This window comes from Sinocyclocheilus rhinocerous, unplaced genomic scaffold (assembly GCF_001515625.1).
Source record: "Sinocyclocheilus rhinocerous isolate Xijiao unplaced genomic scaffold, SAMN03320098_v1.1 scaffold851, whole genome shotgun sequence".
NCBI lineage: Eukaryota > Metazoa > Chordata > Actinopteri > Cypriniformes > Cyprinidae > Sinocyclocheilus > Sinocyclocheilus rhinocerous.
Genome location: NW_015624573.1, coordinates 1,606,453 through 1,630,624, shown reverse-complemented (window position 1 = coordinate 1,630,624; position 24,172 = coordinate 1,606,453). Strand labels below are relative to the sequence as shown.

General features: G+C 37.7%; 1 protein-coding gene across 2 annotated transcripts; it reads right to left on the bottom strand.

Moving 5' to 3' along the window:
* Positions 1-454: 454 nt before the first annotated feature.
* Positions 455-24,172, bottom strand: LOC107744672 (UTP--glucose-1-phosphate uridylyltransferase-like). 2 transcript variants are annotated; one of them, XM_016558471.1, is made up of 10 exons: positions 23,222-23,655; positions 20,372-20,505; positions 15,811-15,918; positions 10,043-10,228; positions 7,918-8,051; positions 5,543-5,840; positions 4,223-4,420; positions 2,122-2,364; positions 1,798-1,902; positions 455-1,705 (listed from the first exon to the last, which is right to left on the bottom strand). In XM_016558471.1, exons 1-10 carry the CDS (start codon positions 23,253-23,255, stop codon positions 1,598-1,600), a joined length of 1,548 nt encoding a protein of 515 aa, XP_016413957.1. In that variant the 5' UTR covers positions 23,256-23,655; the 3' UTR covers positions 455-1,597. The 2 variants fall into 2 exon arrangements, with proteins under 2 accessions (XP_016413957.1, XP_016413966.1); XM_016558480.1 differs by lacking the exon at positions 23,222-23,655 and adding an exon at positions 24,036-24,172 and having other exon boundaries at positions 456-1,705.

The window sequence follows — 24,172 nt, the reverse complement described above, 5'->3', positions numbered from 1 at the left end:
ATGCATTGTGATGCATAGAGAATTGATTTGTAATTGAATCATTGAGGCTATTTGATTTGAAGAAGTACATTTTGTGCTACTGAACTAGCAAATTTGCTTCATGCATTCCTGTGCAAATGATTCAAGTGTTTTTCTGGTTAGACCCCTACTAACCACTAATAACTACCACCAGACTCTGGAAAGCAGCTGTTGTCATCATCACATCGGAGGAGGATGTGTCAGACCTATTTCCTGTTTTTGCTTCTAATGAGTTCATCTTGTGACACTATTACACAGTGTTCACCAAAAAAAAATTTCATCCCTATGTGGTTCCGTTACGATGGAAAATAAGAAAAGGATATGTGACAGGAACTGTTTTCATTCCAGCACACTGTAGTCTGGAGTAGAGGATCCATCAAGAATGCTGATAACACAGATGAATATTACAGATTCTTAATTAACTGGTATTGTACAATGTTGGATATTTAATTGTGCATGCTCATTTCCTTATTTTTTTACATTTAAATTACTGCCGTTATCTAATGCTTACTTAAAAGTTAATCTTTAAAAACACCAGTAAATGAATAACACTGTTACATGGAATCTTTAGCAAATCTTCAAATAAATACCAATTTTTCATTACTATACATTATAATGTTGCCTAAATTCACATTTTGTCAGAGCAGGAGCTGATTGTCAGGCTGTGACAACAATCTCTGGACCTCTTTGATCTTAAATCACCAATGTGTGTGTGTGTGCAGGTCATTAACAGTGAGTTTAATGCTTGGCTGCTTTCACATTAACAGACCAGTGGAACACAATAACCTCCAGCCTCCAGGGAGTCTGGAAGACCTTGTATACAGCCTTCATACACTGCTGAAATAGTAGACGCTCTTTTTACTTTCTTTCCCTTCCTTGTGCACATACTTGTTCCCTCGCTTTCTTTTTCCTACTGTAGATAACAAGCAGGAGTGTTAAATTTACAGTGAACTTCTGCTATTGTTCTGTTCCATATTGCACTTTATTTAGTTCCACAGAACTTTCAGGATCTAGACCAGGTTCTAGAACACAAAGACAGAACCATCAGCCTTCACTGTTGCAGAACACTTATTGCTTTGCACTCTTTCTGTCACATTTTTGAGCGAGTAGAGGACACTGACCCCGAAGGGTCAGTTTATGAACCCATAGATACAACAAGAGAAATACTGCATTCTCAGAGTAAAAAACGGAAACAAAACACAACGATGAGATTTGTGTAACGTACATAACATTTGAGGACCACTAAATGACAGGAAACTAAAACACACAAACTACTACAAAAATAAATGTCTCTGGAATGGATTGGAAATTTTATGGTGTTTGTGGTGCTGTGTGCTGTGATCAGCACCACTAATGAAGGCTCTGAGAGAGGCAGGTTTGGGTCGGTCATGTGATTTGGCATCCAGGTCACATGACACAGAGTGCTCTAGGATCCACAAGTTCCCAGACACTTTAACTTTCCTTCATGGATCTGGCCGGAATGTCGATTGTGTCTCCGTGATTGGTTATGATGATGAGGACGGTGATAGGTGTTGGTCAGTCATGTGATTCTGCATCCAGGTCACACGACACAAAGGCGTCAGTGATCCAGGATCCGAAGGTTTCCGGACACGATTTTATTTTCCAACATAGAGCCGGCTGGAATGTCGATGCGGTCTCCATGGTTGGCTATGATGATGACCGTTCCCTGCCAAGACAGAGGAATAATCAGACTGTACAACACCCAGCAAAAACGTCTATTTGCGGAATCATTTTTTAAAATTTGTTCCTTGCTCTTACCTTTAGAGAGACGTGCTTTCCGAAGGTCACGTCACCAGACACCGTCAAGTGATCCAGCTCTAGCATGTCTGGAATGCTCTCGAATCGTGTGAGATATTCCTGAACCTGAAGGACAAAAGGAAACTGGATCAAGGCTTCATAAGTATTAGACTGTATATTATTCATGAGGATGTCCTTATTTTCAAATCTTAGTGGGTTTCTGGCTGGCAGATTTGGTTGTCTTGAAACACTAGTGAGATCATGCCTACACACTGTGCAGCGTGAGAGAAACACCATGTGATTTGAATGGATCATTTGTTGTGAATGCTTCATTAGGTGCGGTACCTTGGTGAAGGAGCTGCCCAGTTTGACATGAGGAGTTGTGGGAAACTCGCGCCTCTCGCTCATGGTCAGAGACCCTGCCTCCAGGCTGTACAGGTTGGACATAACCAGTAGGAGGTCAGATGTGGTTTTGACAGGCAGGAAGCGGCTGCGAGGCACGTTGATGCCCAAGGCGTTATCAAAGCACTTGATGGCAGCACCCACTGCGGTCTCCAGCTGAATGACATTCAGATCCCCATCTAGAGTCTGAGAGAGAGGGAGAAAATGATTTTAAACAACAGTTTTCTAGCAACTATATGGACAAATTATATGGAATATTTGTACTTCACACAGTGATATTACAAGTCTCAAAATCTCAAAACATATTTATATCAAAGTAACATTTTTAGTACAGTCTCAGGCTTTTATATACCCCACTGTATATAAAATTATGCCTAAAATGAAATGGAAACTAGATGGAACAGATCTTTTCTTCTGAATTGTTATGTACATCCAATTGAAACAGATTATTGAAAAAGAAAATGTAGGATGGGATTTGGTTCTATTCATGGGCTGTTGATTGGATGCAGGCAGATCTGAATGTGAATTTGCAGTTAGTTGTAAGTCTGGCATGTGTCACCAGAGAGAAGTTTGTCATTTCACTGGAAGATTGAGTTATGACATTTTGATGAAAAAAAAAAATTTAAAAAGAAAAAAAATAAGCATATGGAATGATCGCTCACGATAAGATCCATAACATGCATTTAGAAAATAGGAAGGGTGAATTTTCATTTCATGCTGACTTTAAATCCATATTTATGTTATCTGTCAAGAAGCCATGTATAATTGTTCTATGAAGCACAATAATTGATGTTAAGTATCGGTGAGGAAGTGTGAGGCATCACTGAAAGCACTGTATAGTTGGTTTTGGTGTCAGGCAGAAAAAGTATAAGGTTGACAGGAACCGGAGCGGGAGGGATTGGATGTGAAGAAATCTAGAACAAACTCAAATTTCAGCTTAATATGTCTTGCTGGATGAGAGCCTGGGCCTTAGGGGAAGAAATGGTGCTACAATATGGAGCTCTGCTGAACTGTGTACTACTCTACACACACACACACACACACTTACTTGGCTATCTAAATGAGGACATACCATAGAACTATTGGACATACCATAGAAAAACATATTGGTTTTATATAATGCGTATTATAATTATTCCACACTAAACCCTTTGCATTTTTATACTGTGTAGACAGTTTACTCATGTGTAGACAGACAAATTACTTGTCATTTGGAAACTGAAAACGCTGTATTGTGTTTGGTTTGGGTACAGTGCTAGAATAAGACAAATCATTTTATTTTATATATCCAACTGAGGAGTCCCTGAATGTTCTCACAGGGAGCTTTTTTGTCCCACTTCTGAGAATTTTGAACTAACTGTCTCTCACACACACACACACACACCTTCATCTTATGGTTACCTTTCATTTCTTTAGTCTCCTGTGATGGACTGAGAACAGAAAACCCAACAGAAATTGTTTATAAAAGTACTTTTTTGTCAGTTGTTAAGCTCTCCATCAAACTCTCTGATCACACAAGCCTTGAACTAGACCCCAAATGATCTCTACTCAAATGAGCTATTGGGTCTGGTATAAAAAGGACACTCAAACACAGTCTCAACATCAGCTTCTTATAGTGCTTGTTTAGAGACTTTTCTAAGTGGGTTTGATTCAGAAGTGAACAATCCACAAATGAGACTGCTGAAGCGCAGTGTTACAGGGTCCCACATGGCCTGATGAATGAATAGGGGTCTCAACTAAGGCTTTAGAAGTGATAGCGTAAAGGCGGCGGCGGCCAAAGGAATAAAACCTAGATTTCTAGTGCACAGCTATAAATAGTGCTTTACAGTAAAATAAAGCTTGACTGTTGGGGGAAACGAAGATTTAAGAAGGGAAATTAAAACAAGAAATGAAGAAAATCAAATGTCTGGTTCCCCGAATGACTAGCTGGCTAATCTTTTTCAAGGAAACTGTATAAAGTCAGGTTCATTTGACTGCAATACTTTGATGCATCTTAAAAGGCAACACCCAAGCTGTGGTTTCTGCAAGCTTTTAGTTTCCCTACCTTAGGGTTGACTATGATTTCCATGTCCATGGCGTTCTGTTCTTGTAGTCTCTTTATAGCAGACAGGGAGATCCATAGGTTGTTGGTGTTGAAGATCTTAAACTTGGTCACTGATTTGAATTCATCTACATGAGCTTTGGGAACCTGGGCAATTTCCAGTAACCGAAGCTTACCATCATACTGAATGAGCGTACCTCCCTGGACAACACAAAGTTCAATGACAATGCATACAAACATAAGCCTCATTCTCTACAAATACACTTAATTTATTTATGCGCATGAACAAATCTATTTACCCAAGTCATCGAATGATCTTTATGGACATAAATGCAAATTACTGAATTTGGACTAAAAGAAAAGACATGATCTTTTCTGAGAATTTCTTGTCCCAGTGCTTTGGTCCAGAGTCTGCTACTATCACTGATTTAAACTTAAGTAGCAAAAATAGAGCATGCCTTTATTATTTTATGTAAAATTTATATTATATTTAACATGATTTTTACTGTTCTTAAGCATTTAAAATACACTTGGCTACAATGGTTGTTCGGTTGAAATTATTATTCCTCATATTCCTCTTATATGTTTTGGACTACTGTACAATATGCTACACAAATAATATTCTCTCACCTTCACATCTGCTCTGGTCTTGTCTGTGACCTCCATGATGAACTCACAGCGTTTGCCGTTCGGCTGGCTCACCAGGTGGTTCAGTATATACAGGTCTACCGTTGCACCCAGGTTATCGATGTTGGAGACAAAAATGTACTCCTTTCCTTCAGCGATGAGCCGCTCCAACAGACCGGAGTTATAAAAGCTGGCGTAAATGTCACCATGACCAGGAGGATACCACACATCTGCATTCTCTCCTGTCATAGCCATGTCCTTAGCGACTGGCAACAATGACTCCTTATTTATCCGTGGATACCTGGAAAATTCAGAGGAGAGAAAGTCTTCAGCAAATGAAATTAAATATAAATATTAGATGATAAAGTAAAATGAAGTAGTAAATAAATGTAAAATGAAAACTCAGAATATAAAAATCAAAGCTAATTGAAGTTAATAATAAATACAAGAGTAGCATATAAATAATACTAAAATAACAATAGTCTGTCAAATAAAAAATTATCACTATCATATTGGCCAAAGTCTTGTTTCAGCTGCATTCTTAAAAATCAGAATGATCAGAAAAAAAGCTAAAATGGATAGATAAAATAGATGCAAACAAAAGCCCCGTTTCCACCGCAGGAACTTTCCCCAGGAACTAGGGACTTTGGGCCAGTACTCGGTGGGTGCTTCTCTACACAAATAATATTCTCTCACCTTCACATCTGCTCTGGTCTTGTCTGTGACCTCCATGATGAACTCACAGCGTTTGCCGTTCGGCTGGCTCACCAGGTGGTTCAGTATATACAGGTCTACCGTTGCACCCAGGTTATCGATGTTGGAGACAAAAATGTACTCCTTTCCTTCAGCGATGAGCCGCTCCAACAGACCGGAGTTATAAAAGCTGGCGTAAATGTCACCATGACCAGGAGGATACCACACATCTGCATTCTCTCCTGTCATAGCCATGTCCTTAGCGACTGGCAACAATGACTCCTTATTTATCCGTGGATACCTGGAAAATTCAGAGGAGAGAAAGTCTTCAGCAAATGAAATTAAATATAAATATTAGATGATAAAGTAAAATGAAGTAGTAAATAAATGTAAAATGAAAACTCAGAATATAAAAATCAAAGCTAATTGAAGTTAATAATAAATACAAGAGTAGCATATAAATAATACTAAAATAACAATAGTCTGTCAAATAAAAAATTATCACTATCATATTGGCCAAAGTCTTGTTTCAGCTGCATTCTTAAAAATCAGAATGATCAGAAAAAAAGCTAAAATGGATAGATAAAATAGATGCAAACAAAAGCCCCGTTTCCACCGCAGGAACTTTCCCCAGGAACTAGGGACTTTGGGCCAGTACTCGGTGGGTGCTTCTCAAATGGAAGGCTGCATCCTACGAAGGCTGCATATCTCGGCTGCCATGCCATCAAACGTCGCTGAAGGCCATTTCAATCAGAAGGATCCTTGGAAGGCAGCCTTCGTTTCGCGTAGTTCATTCAGCTGAATTTGAAGGATGCATGGGATGTATCCTCCGCGACTTTCAATCACCCACAATCCTTTGTACCCATTCCATTTCATGAAAATAAACTGACGAAAAACTATTCAGTACTGAGCTTATCTGAATTTATTATGAAATGCAAGACAAAAATAATGTTCTCGGACATGAAAGGATAGATGTTATCTTTTGTTTTGGTGTAAATTACTTACTAAACACTAAACGTCCAATAATGTAAGCCACGGGGAGACTAGACGACTGTGATTCATTGTATAGCATTAATAGAAAGCAAAATAATATAAAGATTTGTAATACAAAGTATTACAATATTAAAATATTTTTCGAAAACTACGTTTTATTAGTGTTTTTGTGCCGTGACGGTGAGGAACATATGTGAAGTAGCCACGCGCACTTACTAGACTGTCTCATTCTAGCATTTAATGCCGAGGAGGACTCTAGCCTACAAGACTCTGAAGGACTGAACTAGGAAAGACGCAGCCTTGGTAGGATGCAGCTTTCTGTTTGAGAAGCACCCGGTGTGTTTTCGCCGCAGGAACCAGGATCTAAATAAAGTTCCGTACTTGGTATTGAGAAACGCGCGCAGACCTACCTCACCAGACTATATGCCTAATCTTCTCGGTACTTTAGACCGCGATGGAAACGCAGACAGCAACAGGTTTGGGGGAAAAAATTCAGAAGACAAATTGTTCCAGGTAATTACGGTGGAAAAGCGGCTAAACACAAAGTGTCGTAAAGTGTTTCCTCTTTACAGAAAGAAAAAAACATTTCAAGCTTTGTTTATATGGGCATGAAAAATACACTGCGTATGCAAATGTGCTTTCAGAGAGGCTCTAAAATCTTCTCTCGCTCTTGCATTTCAAGCTTATTCAGGTCAAATGAAGCCAGGGACAACATCTGACATTCTATGTAGTCTTCATCCTCCTCCTCGTCCTTTCATCACATAGTCTCTTGCACAAGCTTCAGCTTTAACCGGGACTAAATGTGCTGTCTTTTAGTGCTGTATTCTGTGTAACCATATCCCACGACCGTCTGTTGTTAGCTTTGAGATAAATTTCTGCTCTGACAAGTCCATAAAATATTAACATATCCCCATTATCGCTTAGAATCCTCATCAATCTTTAACTTGTTTTTTAAACAAGCTTTTTAAGTGTTTGCAGGCTAAGGGTCACATTATGGAGGTGAAGAAATCCAATTTATTTTCATCCTGCACTGTCTGTGCCAAAACCCTGAATTACAATCTCTTTGTTTAGATGTATGTGCTTATGCGATGCGTCATCAACTGAGTGATCTATTATACTCAAATTACATAAATGTTACATTATTCCTATGTATATATCTGTGGTTTGTGTGTTTATTTAACTATACTCAGAATACTTACATTGAGAAGTCAGATAAATCTTTAAAAAACTGGAATAAATAATGACCTATAAATTGCATATCTATTTTATTTTAAAAAATGCATGATTTTAGTTTAGGCTTATTAATTATAACTAGCTTAATTTGAAAATAAATGTAAGTCTATTTCATGTCAGGTAAATGCGTGTATGAATGTGTGGGTTAATACCTGCTCTGGTTGAACGTGTGTATCTTGACTCTGTGGTGAGTGTATTTTTGTAGGATCTTCTTAGTGTCTTCATCCGTATTGAAAGAGTTCATGAGCACCAGTGGAACATCAGCATTATATGTTTTATTCAAGTGCTACAAAGACCAAAGAGAAAAATTACTTACTAAAAACATTATCAAGCAAGTTAACTCATGTTTTATCTATTAACATTCTAAACAAGTTAACAATGCCCACAATGTTTCTCATTAATACTGATACTTTGGCAGGTTTATTACATTCTGCAGCACATTCCATTTAATCTGGGAGAATGAACTCTTGATAATCCTAAATAACAAAATTTAGTGTTTAGACAACAACGCTGTAAACGTGAGATCTTTAACACAAGAGCCAAGCTGATAAAACATGGTCTCCAGTGGATATAGACACCTCTCCTATCTAATCTCTGCAGTTACTCTGGTGTGATGAACATGGTCAATAATTAATCAGAACATAATTATTAGGTGAATTGGCAAGGTGTCAACAGTACTGCAGTAAACACTTAAAGTAAAAAAAATGGTGTGTAATTTTGGATCAAAGTTTAACACCAGTGGATCAAACACACTGGTCACCAGTTTCTGCAGTAATTCTTTGATTAGTAATTTCCAAACTAATGCAAATGCTTAGAATATAATATTTTTTTTTACAGTCATACTGAGGTACAAAAAACTTCTGTAATTGAAGAATTACCCATAAATACATTTAATTTCCCTGTGTTAATGGTTAATGATACTTTAACTACAAAGTTCTTACAAAAATGATTAAAGTGACGTGACACGTGGCCAAGTATGGTGACCCATACTCGGAATTAGTGCTCTGCATTTATCCCATCCAAAGTGCACACCCGGAGCAGTGGGCAGCCATTTTTTTTTGCTGCGGCGCCCGGGGAGCAGTTGGGGGTTCGGTGCCTTGCTCAAGGGCACCTCAGTCGTGGTATTGAAGGTGGGAGAGAGCGCTGTACATTCACTCCCCCCACCTACAATCCCTGCCGGTACGAGACTCGAACCCGCAACATTTGGGTTACGAGTCCGACTCTCTAACCATTAGGCCACGACTTCCCCACGAGGTATGAGTATGCATCATCCTCTTTCAGAAACTGCTGGATGACACATTTTAGGTCAGTTTCTTTTAATGAATGTTTGCCATAAATCTTAACCTAAAGAGAAGCCAAATGGTATAAGCTGGCCTAAGGGCTTGCTAAAGGCCTGCCAACTATAGAAACGACAGCCTGTATTTCTGAGAGAGAAGGACAGATTACCCATTTACATGTACTAATGGGCCTTATTCAGTGAGTGGGATATCTGATGACATGAGGCAGGTAAACGGTCTGTCGTAGAGACACTGAGTTGAGTGTTCTTCAGTGAAGGCATCCCACAGGGCTCAGTATTCGGCTCTTATATTTTTTTCCATCTTGCCCAGAACACAGCCCTCTCTGTTTCAGTTTCAACCCAAGTTCTCTTTCATGCTCACTACCTATCTTTCTGTTCATGGCACCGAGAAAAATAACCAGCACAGAGCCTGTTGCTGCTGGTTTAAAATGATCGCTCTGTATAAATGAAGGAATGTGCCTGTGTTGTACAGCTGTGAGGAGAGCAAGAGAAGGGAAAGAGAGAGGAACATATGTTTGTGATTAAAGACCTATGGGTGGAGGTCTATTTGCTCGCTTTCAAATCTCTCAGACAGCTGCTGTGTTTTTCCCAGCTGGAGTGATTTATATTTCTTTGGGTTCAAATCTGAGAAGCTCTCTTATTTGAGATGCATTTAAAAGAGACAATAATTGAATGTGCATTCCCTACAGATAAAAAACACCTGAAGAATATTAGAAATATATTATCTTGCAAAATGTGCAATGAAAAAAAAAACAGAATTTTAGTGGTTTATTTTTAAATCAAATGTGGATTACATGATGCAAATTATGTAGGAAGGAAATTTTCTATTTTGTGGCAACAAACAAACTTGTTCCAACCAAAGTGGCAGTGTTTGGCTAATTAGCATGGCCATTTTAGCCCCCGCTAAACAACTGTCATTGAGATTAACAGGAAAATATTATAGACCTCCATGTGTGAAACTATACGGTCATATGACAAACCTCAATCTGTTGGACGGTTAGATCCAGGAAAGTGTTCTCATTACGGACACTAATAAGGCTCTTGGGCCCTTTGCAGCCCATGCTGGTTCCCAGACCTCCATTCAGCTTCACCACCACCAGCTTATTCAGACTGTCTGCTATGTAGTGCGGTAGACCCTTTGCCTTAATCTTATCATATGGCTGGATCTGAAACAAAGACAAGAAAGACAAACAACTGTGAGTCAGGACATGCTTACATTTTTTTCACCATCTGGAAGTTTATATTATCTTATAAGGAGTTCTGGATTATATTATACTGGAGTTCATAAATTATCCATCCAGTGACAATGAAGTCTCTAAATTTCATCCAGATGCTGTTGCTATTGGTGTGCGTGTGAGTGTGTGTGTGTCTCATTGGATTCTTCTTCTACAAAAAAATCTGACTAAGGGGTCAGAAGTCAAACGTTGAGGTTAGTGCACTGTTATGATTGTGTCTGCAATCAATCTTCCAGAATCACTAGGATCATTTTCAAATACACCAAACAACCACAACACACATTGTGCAAGCACAACATTTCTCATAGAGGCAGAAAAAAGGACCATGTTTAATCGAATAAACAGCCCAACTGCTGGATCAATAGTACCAGTGGGTGGGAGACAGAAAGACGAGAAGAGAGAGACGATGGATGCGTTTCTGAAAGAAAAGATCCTTCCCTTTACTTCATTCCTCGTTTCCCATGAGGCCGATGGGGCACCACCACGAGACATAACTGATGAGTCAGATACCAATAAAACATCACCACACATTTGCACTAAAATTCAAAGCACAATGCCCCACTTTATGATATTACGACAGATAAGCACAAACATGAAAAAAGAAAAGGACTAAAAACATAATATCTCAATCACACACAGCATTTCCATGACAAACACACAGACAGATGGAGAACATGATGTAACCAAGGTCAATGTTTGTCAGGGAGAAAGAGAGAAATTAGTGTGTGAGAGAAGGAAGTCAAGACAGATGTGTCTATGTAAGAGGGGGGGTAAAGATGAAAAGAAAGCATGATTTTCCCCCCAACCCCGTGAAGCACAAACCAAAGTGCAGTCAGTTCTGAAGATTTCACTGGTCATGTCAATCACAGTGCTGACCGCCTACAAAACACTGAAACAAATACTAACCCCTAACCCTAAGATAAACCCTAATCTTGGTGTAGCACATCCTGATAATAGCATTACTGTTTGTCATGATCGCCTCTATCCATGATATATCAGAACTCTGAACTGGATCCATGAAATCTGAACATTTCTTAACAGGTAAGTGATTGAGTTGACCAATGAAATAAACTGTGGGGAGAGTTTGTGCTTAACTGGTTTGGCGTAAAATTGTAACAAAAGAATATATTCTTCAGGTCAGAATCTGTGACCACAGAACTGAATTCCATTCCATAGAAATCTGCCGTTAAAAAAGTGAAAAGCATCTGTAGATTCCTGGTCATCAGGTGCTCAGATACAGCCATATGCAGTCTCAGTGATCAGATGAAAGAAAAACAGGAGTATTTTCATGTTGATTTGTCTTATATTGTATACATACTTGTGGTTTACAGTGCTCAAACATTGAGGCTGCCAGCAGAGGTTGGTGGCTAAAATCCCAGGGCTGCTCATCACTTGGAGCAAACAACAGCCGGAGAGGCAGCAGTTCTCTCAGCCGTTTCAAAGAGAAAATCTTTTTAAATGTATTTTCAATCCCTAAATGATTCCTCCACAAACTGTTGGGACAGTCTTTTCATGTAAATTCAGCCACATTATTGTAGAATGACAGGTAGAGTTGATTCCTTGACTTTATCAAAGAATGTTATATGACATTCACCACACAGACCATGGTGCCAGATGGCAATAACGTGGTATGTAATTATTACCATATTCATATACCATGGTATTTTTACATGTTAATCCAATGCATTTCAGAGAAAACCAATTACTGTTTTGTAATTTTGTTTGTTGTTTTGATGGACCCAGTTCCAGTCTACTGTGCAGTGAAACTAGGTCATCAGTCAACCTTGGAATTAAAAATAACCCTGAAAAATATCTTCTCTATATTGACTGCAATTTTATGGCCTACAAACAAACAGACACGCACATTCATAATGTCATCCATTAATACTCTGACTGAAAATCAATCAGTAATAGCAATGATATATGTGACTGTGTTAAATGTGATTCAGTAGCATTACAGAGAGAGTGTGTAACAATAGTGTGTAGTGGTGAAACATCTCTGTCAGTCTCTTATGTTGATACAATCTGAACATCTGATAACTTTTTCACTCAGGATCACTCAAACTAACCTTTTTGCACTAGGGCTGTAATACTATATACTTGCTTGCACAAATTTGGTACGGTAACATTACTTGTATTGCGTGACTCCTTCAGTTTATTGTTTCTTACATTTTCTGAGAAAAGTGTTTGCTAAAAAGTTCTATCAATTTATCAATCCTACATTTACTATGTGTTCTCCTGCATGTTGTTCACCTCATTGTCTATGAGCCTTTTTCATAAAATATACGCAGAACAAATTTCTGTGTAAATCATGCATGCAGTTATTCTTGTGTAAACTGTAGTAATTTATTCAGTGTGTTAATATACATATGAATAGATTTACAATTTAGATCGAAACTTGTTTGTTCATGCCCCGTGTCTTTAATCTCTGATCAGGTGTTGTTGTAGTGGTGGTGGTGGTGTGAGTTCAGTCTTTTCAAGTGTCTATAGTTCCTTGTTTCTTTGTGTACTGTCGCTTATATTGTGTGTGCGTCAAATAAAGCAGCAATCCTTTTTCCATTGCTTTTGAGACCCAAAATGTTTCTAGGTGAATACACACAATCTATTTTTAGTGCCTTTGATTGAATAGTTGCAATGCAGTTTAGGTGGCATTATTGTGGCAATGAAAGGCATTTGACTAAACATGAGCCCAGTTCCAAAGCACCATGACACCACTTCCCCTGAGGCCCTAAATGAAACATGGCTGACTGAATTAACTAACCAGTCATCCAGAGAACGACAGGGATTTCCTAACTGCTGGTAAAGAAAAGAAAGAAAGTATTTGAGATCTGAGCTTCAAACCAAAAGCAGGACTCCAATATTTTAAACTTGTTTTACAGGTTGAATCAGATTGTTGAAACATATATTCAGCCACATTCCAGTTGCTCAAACCTCTTCACACATTCATAATCACACACACCGCATAAATAAAACCCCTCAAAGATCCCACAGTGTCACAAGACCAGAATTTCAGCTTAGCTCAGTCAGAAAGCCACAATTCCCAGTCTGTTTGCATCGTAAGCACATTAGAAGAGCTTCTTCATCTTACAGAAAGAGAGGCTGATGGCAGTATTTAAAGGTTCATAGAGGTAATACAAGGCATTAAAGCTGAGAATTACCTTGAGAACATCAATCGGTGAGCAGTGCGTTTTTTTCTATTTGGATTCTGGAGTATTCACTGTGGTGAGGTGAGAAGTCTTGAACTAGATTCATTCAAATAGGAAGGACAACATTTCCCTTTGGAATGCTTCCTACAGATGCATGCTAATTATGAAACACTTTTTATATAGGAATCCTTTTCCAACACATAGTGCTCAACAATAATGATGGCCTGGGGCCAGTCCAGCATTGTCAATACATACCTTCATCGATAATGTGTTTTTATGTCTTACAAATAGAAACTTTTTCTTGTGATTGAACACAGTTGTTACTAATTCTGCTGAACTATAAGCAAATTAATTAATGTTTTTAAATATACATAATTTAGAATTTATAGCTATTACTGAGTTACATTATATATTACTGAAAATTGCAATCATAATAAATTAGTTGTACATTTTTAAAAAGTAAATATTGGATAATATAAAAATCTGTGTATTTTTCTGACGCTAATGTAAAAACACATTCTATATTAAAACAGTTTACATTCTATATACAATCTATAAAAACAAATAAATGCACACCTTTAAAAATTCTGGAAAAAAACAGCTGAGCTAATTAGGTTTCTGATGTGGGCTTTGGTGGGAGAGAAAGAATGTGAAATCTCATGATGAACTCGACATAAAATCTGGGTAAAAAGTTCTGGGTAAAAGTTCAAATAATTTCCTTTTTTTTTTTTACCACAAACAAGTCAATCAGCCACTTATCTTGGGTACAATATATCTACTGGGACAACACTGGTCATTATTACAGCAAACATAAGGTGTGACGTTGCAGAATCCAGACGTTATGTGGCAACAGATGAGGACTGGTTAGCCTTTTATATACCCAGCAGATAATATAAAAATCTATGTATTTTTCTGACGCTAATGTAAAAACACGTTCTATATTAAAACAGTTTACATTCTATATACAATCTATAAAAACAAATAAATGCACACCTTTAAAAATTCTGGAAAAAAACAGCTGAGCTAATTAGGTTTCTGATGTGGGCTTCGGTGGGAGAGAAAGAATGTGAAATCTCATGATGAACTCGACATAAAATCTGAGTAAAAAGTTCTGGGTAAAAGTTCCAATAATTACCTTTTTTTTTTTAACCACAAACAAGTCAATCAGCCCCTTATCTTGGGTACAATATATCTACTGGGACAACACTGGTCATTATTACAGCAAACATAAGGTGTGACGTTGCAGAATCCAGACGTTATGTGGCAACAGATGAGGACTGGTTAGCCTTTTATACACCCAGCAGATGTTAACGGTGAATGAGCTTCTTTTTTTTTTTTTTTTTGTCAAAGACGGTTTCATAAGGACAAACACACAATGACACACCCTTAAGTTACAATGAGAGAAAGCTATTTAAGCAAAGACAGCCCATCCCTAAAGTCCCAACATCCCAAACCCGACATTTTACAGCATTTACTGTACATTATGCAGAACTGGAGGAATTTCTCTTCTACGTAACAACCTCACCTTCTCCAAATATCCTAAAATTTACATGTATACATACACACAAAAATCTGTAAACATCTCTCGTTAAGTTTGGAAGGAGTTGGAAGGAGATCGGTTTCTGTGCTTGTCTTGTAAGTGAGCTTAAAACAGGAATTTCTGGAGCAAGGCATTTAATATCCTGCTTAGATAACCTGGCTATATATGCTGCAGACTGTGGTATCAAACATTTCACACGCAGTTTCATAGTACAGCCTGCATGTGGTTCCTCATGGAGCTGAAAGTCTTGCGTGTGGGTTTCTGGCTCTTAGAGAACACTGCATAATCATTACAGACCCAGCGGAAAGCAGACCGACACTGGATTCTTTATGTGAAACACACACACACACAGCCAAATCAAATTAGGAGACACTTTTGCTCATGGCTTGTTATCCTTACACCCTCCCTTGCCCACAGATGAATCAATTTCGAAGCTTTATTTATCATTTTCCTTGGACACACACAATCATTCACACTAGGTCTGTCTACAGGCTGTAATTTTAACTGGACCCAAAGACTTTGGATATGTAAGTAAAAGTGTATGAATGTCATGCAAATTATTTCATGCTGGAATGTGGGTATAGCTTTTAATCACAGCTGGCTAATTCCCAGAGCCTGAGGCAACACTAATGCTCACACATGAGACTCTGAGTACTGCCCGTCTGTCTGTTTTAATGCTTGAAGTGTGTATAGATACATTAGGCTTTACTTTCTCTGCATAGATTCAGTTTATACTGTAGGTCTACAATCAAATTAATAATATGAGTGTAATATGAGTGAGTGCAAGAATAAGGCCTGTGTTGCGATCAATCACTTGCTTATCTTACCGAGTCCTCAGGGGGCCTGTTGATTTTTGACCACTCTACTGAAGGTCCCTTCACCTGCAGAAATCGGTGGAATAACTTCCTAAAGCCTTCAAAGTCCTTCTTAGACACCTGAGGAAGAGAGCAGGCAAAAATGAATGAATTATTGAGGAAGGTCCTTCATGTTTTCTCCTTCTGAGAAACAAATAATTTTCAGCCATTTAAACTCAACCTCTACATATTTTGGCAGATTATGCATCACTAGGCCGATCCAAGATATTTTCGTAACAGCGGTCAATCAATATGGTTTTTTTAACAATCAGTACTTAAACTTTTACATTTGCCTGTACATTTTTTTCCTTAGATTTTTTAGATTTAAAACGTTTAAGGGCATTGGCTGTCACCTTCCTCCACTTAGTCACTGTTATTTGTTATGATTCTAGTCAGCTTATTTAAAAAAATAAAAAAAAATCCCAATTTTGTCAGCATAAAAAAACAACCTGCCAGCATAACTTTCTAATCTTGTTTTGTACAATCTGGCAATTAAAACTCCTAAAGGCTTCTGAAATAATTAACACCCTGCTGTGAAAGATCACTGGGTCCTCAGGCCTCTCACTGAGCACATCATTAAAAATAAAACCTGTTTGATGAAAATCCATAAAACTCCTTGTGCCTGCTGAGAATTTAAAGTTCAATTGCTTTGTACTCTAATCAAAGTGTAACTTTGATAAATAAACCTGGAAAGAAGCTTGTGAGGCAACAGTTAACACTTAAGTAGTATTAAGTAGCACTTAACGAAATGCATTTGCCAAATAATACAGATTTAGGGTTGCCAGTGAAATGGATTGATTCTCGATACCAAAGCAAAAACTACTATGCTAATGTACACACACCTTTATGCATTTAAACTATTTTGAAAAATATTATAACAATATAATATAATCAATATAAATATACAAATCAGAACAGATCTGAAGGATCATGACAGTGAATCTTGAGTAATGGCTGCTGAAAATTCAGCCAAAGGAATATATTTCAAAATATACATTAAAAAAAAAAAAGTTGTAATTACATTTCATAATATTACTGTTTTTACTGTATTTTTCTTCAAATAAATGCAGCCTTTCATAAACAATTACAGACCCCAAACTTTTGAACAGTATTAAACATATTTACATTTACATTGTAACATTTTATTAAATAAATAATAATGTTAATATTAATCAAGCAATATTTTTTGTTTGATTAATATTAATATTCCAATAATAAAAAAGCAACAGGTCTATTAGAATATATTTCACTGCCTAATCCACAGATCTGGTATTTTGACATTTGACATTAACGTAACGTCATCAAGCATTTTGACCAGAAAGTTCAATTGATTTGATTCAAATATTAATGTGAGGGTCAAAATCAGCCACCTATGATTCAGGAACGGTACAGATACAGTTGACTTGACAGACTGGTAATGTTACTTTAGAATCGATGTGTGACTGAAGTAATGGTGCTTTTGACATCTCGACTTAAAAGGCAGCTACAGTGAATTGCAGAGTGACAGTTTGTATGCATACATGTGGATGTCTTCATAAAAGTGGCGCAACTATGTAAACTGTAATCAGACGATATCTCCACATCTCCTTATACATCATGCTTTATTTGAGCTAGCAGGGTGTGGGTTTTAATATGTAATTTGGCAGTACATGTTAGGGTGGGATCACGGGAGTCTGTGTGAAATGGAGAGGGAGGGACACAAGCGGTCAGTGTGTGTCACAGTGATGACGGCTAAGCCTGATTATTACCATATGGTGCTGAGGAAACACTGGGGTGGATAGCCAGACAGCTCAGAGTTTTGCTATCTGACCTGCTCAAACTGACTCAAAACCGAGACGTTCAGTGAAAAAAGGAAAATGAAAGAAGGGGAAAAGATGAACAGAAGGAAGTGGGTTGGGGCTGAAGAGAGAAGATGCATCATGATGAAGCTAGTCTCATGGTGAGACTAATTAAACATCAGCTCAGCAGTGCAATGAAATCTCTCCTGTCACACTGTCACGTCATTCATCAGCTGCTGCACTCAGATGGCACCTAAAGAGGGTCCCTCTCGTTTTTCATCTTTGCTCCCTTCTTCATTCTAATGTGCACTGAAACTGTGGGACTATAAAGAATAAATTATGATTTCAATTTCTTATTAAACGTGCAGGCAGTAATTGTTCGTCTCATTAACAAGTTCTACACATCAAGAAATTATACTTTTGAAAAATGATTTTAAAAATGATGCACACTCACCCTAGAAAATTCCAGTCACGACAGCAGTCTAATAAGAGCAGTTTTGTTTTACATGGAGCAGGATTGCCTCCTGATCTGACATGTTGAGATCACATAACCAGCCAAATACTACTCTCTTTTAGGGCTGTGCGATATTGAAGAAAAATGCGATATGCGATACCTTGTTAAAAAATGCGATATTCTATATGCGATACGATATTGCTTAAAGTGTGTAAAATCAATTTAAATTATATTTTAAAATATTTAAAAATGAAAATTATATAACCAATTTGTTTCACATTCTTTCTTGGAAAATTTCTGACTTCTGAAAGTGACCGGCAGTGTTTTAGCATTACATAAAAAGTAATGTCACAAATCAGAAAATGAAATTTAACATCAATGTGAACATACAAACAAAAAAAATTACTGCGTTTACGAGAATGATCGTCGAGACGGGTACTATTGACATAATTCTGTGTGTATGTGTCTGTTCAAAGAGGAGATGCGAAAGACGAATCAACTCGGTGTTCGCGCGCCGTCTGAAACACGTCTCTCTGTGTGTGCGCGCGCGCTTTGCACGTGTGCGGCAGAACTGAAGAGACGCTGCGCGAGATGCGGCTTGTGCGCGCGCTTCAGGGGTGAGTCAGACAGCAAGACGAGACGGCAAAGAGTTGTTTTCTGCAACTTATTACACTTAACTCTTTTTAACGTCAAGCAATTCTCTGCTATATGCGTCGAACTAAAACTTTGACCTTTTGCAACGTTTTGATTTACGTAGCCTATTATTAAAATGATTCAGATATCGCATGCCCTTGCGATATGCATATTGCGATATTTCCATTTCCACTTAACTCATTTTAATACTTGTTTAAAAGTTACAAAGTCCTTTTTAAAAGAGATATTGAAGGCTATGATATGGTTCATTTTAGGCAAACAAAGCAAACATTGAAAAGAAAACAAATCTTTAGTATTTTCATATAGCCGTTTTGTTGTTTTGTTAACATTAGTGACATATTCAGCAGCAAGTATTTATAGGGTGCTGTCCCTTTAAATCCGCCTGCACGGATCCAGTATAATGATACACATCCGATTTCTTTCTCAGCTATTTACATTCAAATTTAAAACATAACCGACTGCGTTTACGAGAATGATCGTCGAGACGGGTACTATTGGCATAATTCTGTGTGTATGTGTCTGTTTAAACATGAGGAAATGCGAATCAACTCGGTGTACGCGCGCCGTCTGAAACGCGTCTCTCTGTGTGAACTGAAGAGACGCTGCACGTAAGGCATCACATACAGTTGTCTATTTAAAATCAATGTGGTGAGCACACAGATGATCACACCACACTAATATGTGCCTTTTTCATCTTTTATTATCTATATTGCCTTTTTAGAGCACTTTTAGCTGTGCAGTAGCGCAGACGTTAACATTAGTTTAGTGGGGAAGGTCCAGAGGTTGCCAGATTTGCGTAAAAAAATCAGCCAAACATCCATTCAAAGCTAGGCGGAAAACTGCAGACTTAGAAATACTGTAAGACTTGGCAACACTGGAAGGTCCTGGCAGATCGCAGGCCGGATTTTCGCAGAAAAAAGGGTTCAGTGAATAAATGCACACACTGGAAAAACTGCTACATATAATGACTTTCTACTTGGGGACCTTGATATAAATGTAGCGGAGTAAAAAGTACGATATTTGTCTGTCAAATGTAGTGAAGTTGAAGTAGCAAGTTTCCAGAAAAAATTATACTCAAGTAAAGTACAGATACTCAAAAAGTGTACTTAAGTACAGTACTCAAGTAAATGTACTTAGTTACTGTCCACCTCTGGTAATGAAAAACTTTTGCATGATGCTGAAACCATCACATGTTCCTGATCACACCTAAACTACCATTCAACAGTTTAAGGTCAGTAAGATTTTTTTAAAGGGACAAATGCTGTCATATTGAACTGCCAATTCATCAAAGAATCCTGAAAATATATGGTTTCCTCAGTAAGAAATGTTTCTTTTGAAATGTTTCACCAAATCAGCATATTAGCTTTAAGGATCATGTCACACGGAAGACTGGTGTAATGGCTGCTACAAATTCAGCTTTGCCATCACCGGAATAAGTTACATTTTAAAATATATTAAAATAGAAAATAGTTAATTTAAATTGTAACAATATTTCACATTATTACTGTTTTTACTGTATTTTCAAAAACATTTTAAAGACCCCAAACTTTTGGCTGGTAGTGTACATAAATTATTCATGTAATAAAAAGGTAAATCAGTTAGCTGAATTTGAAAAATTACTTTAAAATTAAAAATGCTTGTATCTCACCTTAGCTTCTGCACCTTTGGCTGTGCCTACGAGTTTTTCCAGCTCAGCGTGCATAGAGCTCTCCAGCTGCTGTCGCATCACTTCCTGAAACTGAGCCATCTTGTTGCTGTTGCTTGGTAACTCTTTACTCAGACCTACAATTAAAACCAAACACCTTAATGTTGAAGTTCTCATATTAACTTTACAATGAAAAAACCTCCTGACCTTCCTAAAAGACAGTTTAGTGATTTTCCTGCAAGCAATCTGCAGCAGGCCAATGAACAAACTATCACTTCAGGTCAAAATCGATTTAATTTCTGGTTCTCATAAGCATTAAAAACCTTTTGATCTAATGTCTTATGTCGAAATACTTGAAGCTACTTGAATACCTGTTTTGAAGACATGTAAATTGACTAAGAAACTGAAATATATAGGTCCCTACATAATTTCCTTACTGTTATTTGATTGTTTCAGTGGTATCAATGAAGAATGGAGTCGGTGTGTTCAAATACAGTTCCTTAAAAAATGCTTTAAATCAAATTGATTTGTATAAATCTTACTTGCAGTGATAAGGAGACTGATAAGCAATATTAATATTTGTGCCGCTGCCTTGTGGTACACAATCAAAAGACTCCCATCCAAGAAGCCACAAAAGCACATATATGTTATCAAGAACGTTTGCTGAGTGTAACACACACATCATCCACTGGGCTCAGGGTTAATTTGCTGTAAATCTGCCCATTTACACTGGCTGTAATGTAAGGTGTGACTCAGACGTCCTTGTTCTACCACAAACACCCTCCTTTACCCTTGAGTGAGTGGGTACAACAGAGAGGTTAAACTACATTCTGTTTGATATGGTTTATCCAATAGTAGATGCTGAGCTTGAGGTATGGGGAAGAGGAAAAGTCTAACTGTATTCCTTTTTATTATTATTATTATTTGTGGGCCATTTATTTGGTATAGAGGAAGAAAGGAAAGTAGGGGAGATATAAGTGTAACAGGATTCAGACTCATATTCGCTTAAGACAACAGCTCTTATATGTCACGAGCAAGTGCGCTACCTTGTGCGCCACAGCTCTGACTACCTGATTGAATCCTGCTCGACCACATTTCATCAGTATGAACCCATTTGTTTCATTCTCCTGCCAGTGTGCCAAAAGTTATTCATCTGCTAACATGCTTCCTGGCATGTGACACTTAAAATCCAGTAAATGACGGTGTCAGCTGGCACTTTAAAAATGAAATCATTTCTGTTTTTCTCAGAATTCAGTTTTTCCCAGAATTCAGTTTTTCTCAGAATTGTCTAATACAGCAGCATTACGCTCCCTTCTACCTACAAATAAAACTAAACAGCGGCTTGACTTTGATTTATAGTTTATTGGGCTGTTGGTCATTTATTTAGTTATTGAACAGACACTGTTATTCACAGCGATTCACAATATAGATATGGTCCCTCTGGAGGAACCAGTGTTAAAGAAGGCAGTGAAAATGTACAGTCTGCCAACAGGATAAAAGCAAGGGTTATTTTGCGTTAAAGACTGGCTGACCGTACATTGTTCCACTTACACAGCTATTTACCAACTAAATAAATAAAAGGACATGAAATATTGATTTGTGCTTCAATATGTTACTATTTGAGAAGAAAGGAAATGGAGTGATGTAATACTTCTAGCACAATTACACCTTAGGGGTATTTTGTAAAGGTACACTGTAAAACAAAATTGTCAGAATACCTAAACGTGCTAAAAATCTAAATTAATTGGTTTATGCAAGTCAAAAATATTTAAATAAAATAAAACATTTTATACTACCGAATCAACCTGACGAAATTAGGTTACACCAGCAAAAGTAACTTTAAGGGTGAGTTCAGGTAGAAATAGCTCATTTTTGACAAAACGTTGGCAACTAATAAACAGCGCATAAGTGAGTGTGCAGTTATATTTTTTCTTTATTTAGTCTGCTCGTTTAACTTTCACCTCAAAAAGATATGCGTTTGTTTTACTATTTTATTGTTTATAATGCCTTCTATTTCTATCTAAAACAAAATATTATATTTCAAATAAATGCTGTTCTTTTACACTTTCTATTAGTCAAAGATTCCAGAAAAAAAGCATCATGGTTTCCACAAAAACACAGGTATAATTTACATTTTAAAATAGATTTAAATAGCCTAACATTTCACAGTAGTATGTTTTTAAATGTATTTTTGAACATATAAATGCAGCCTTTGTGAGCATAAGAAACTTTAAAAACCATTAAAGAATCTTACTAAACCCAAAACTTTTAACAGTGTATGCCGCAATGTTTTGTTATTATTTTCAAAATCCTAAAACCTTTTATTTATTTCCAGGTTTAAATTAGATTGCATATCTTGGATTTTCAATGTGACTTCATACTTTTGGACCCCACCGCCCTACATTGAAACACTGCCGGCGACCGCATACAGTCACAGAAGTCAGTATCCCCTGTAATGTGTGTTTAATGTCAAATCTCTTTAAATTACAGACATTGTCAGGCCAAATGAATAGCTGCCAAGAGAATCAAACCTGTGGTCTTGACAGCCAAACCAAAGCGAGGAATGGACAGTCTGGAAAGGTCTGGGGTTTACAAAATGCTCTCTATAAACCCTTCCATTTCTGCAACTTTCCCAGTGTATCAGTCAGCATTGACAGAGGGGTCCATTCAGCTCTCCCTCTCATCAGAATTCAACTGATAGCTTGTACATGGTGCAGTAAGACCCAGTTGATCACTAGATACCAGTAGGTATCATCTAATTAATTAAGTTATATCCAGAGAACCAATACAACCTTTAAAGTACTTAATGAGTAAGTATAAAACAGCAAAACTAGGACTTATGAACGTTCTTACCTTCAATGTAAAGCGACATAGTCTCGGTGCTCATAACTCTATGAAATGCAGTTCGGCTAAATATCACAACAATAATCCTGTTTTTTTTTTCTCCCCACCTAATCCAGTTCAAGTCATGGGAGAAAACAGCAACATTGAGTCCAGTCGGGATTTGAGGCTTATTGGTAGTAGTAATAATAATAAGACAGAAGGTCAGCTGATCGATTCTCTCATTCTGTTCAAGAGCGCTTTCATCTGGCGTTCATGCGCTTTTAAATGAACCATCTCTCCCTCTCTTTCTCTCCTCCCATTGACTATCGAGTAACAGGGTTAATAATAAACGACTGTCTCGACGACCTTTACTCGCGTGTGCGTTTATTGCTCAAAGGAGACGGTGTGTTGTATTAAAAGGTGAAGTGATTATGTGCATCTCTCTGTGCTCAGCCCCTTTGGTCCGTCATGATTCAACGCGTCACATTACAATCCAGCAGCACTTCCTTGATCACGTCCACCCGGTTCTGGTTGTGTCCTAAGATCATTTCTAAGATTTTTAGAGTCAGTTTTGTTTACTTTATCTGGGGGAAATGAAACGTCAGTGGCTACAGTGGTATTATTTAGTATGGACTGTACGCGTTGTTGCAGTATTTTCGCCCTTGCAAGCACAGAGCAGCGACGGTCTCCTCTGTGTAGACGCTTGCCGTTATGTTGTGGCTTCGAAAAAACGTCGCTTTTTAACGTGGTTTAGGAGTTAGGAACACGGCAGAGAAAGTGGTTCCCTGGCGTTATAGTATTATAAATGCAAAGCGAATGTGAACGTAGATTTGAAATGTCTTACTCTGAAGGCTGGAAGATGCTGTCGGGGAGCTGCTAAAGGTTGTTCCGGAACAGCGACGTGTTTCCCTCTCGGACCAACCAACTTTCTCCTCTCAGAAACAGCAGTGCGGGGTCACTGAAACACTGCGGAAGTGCTTC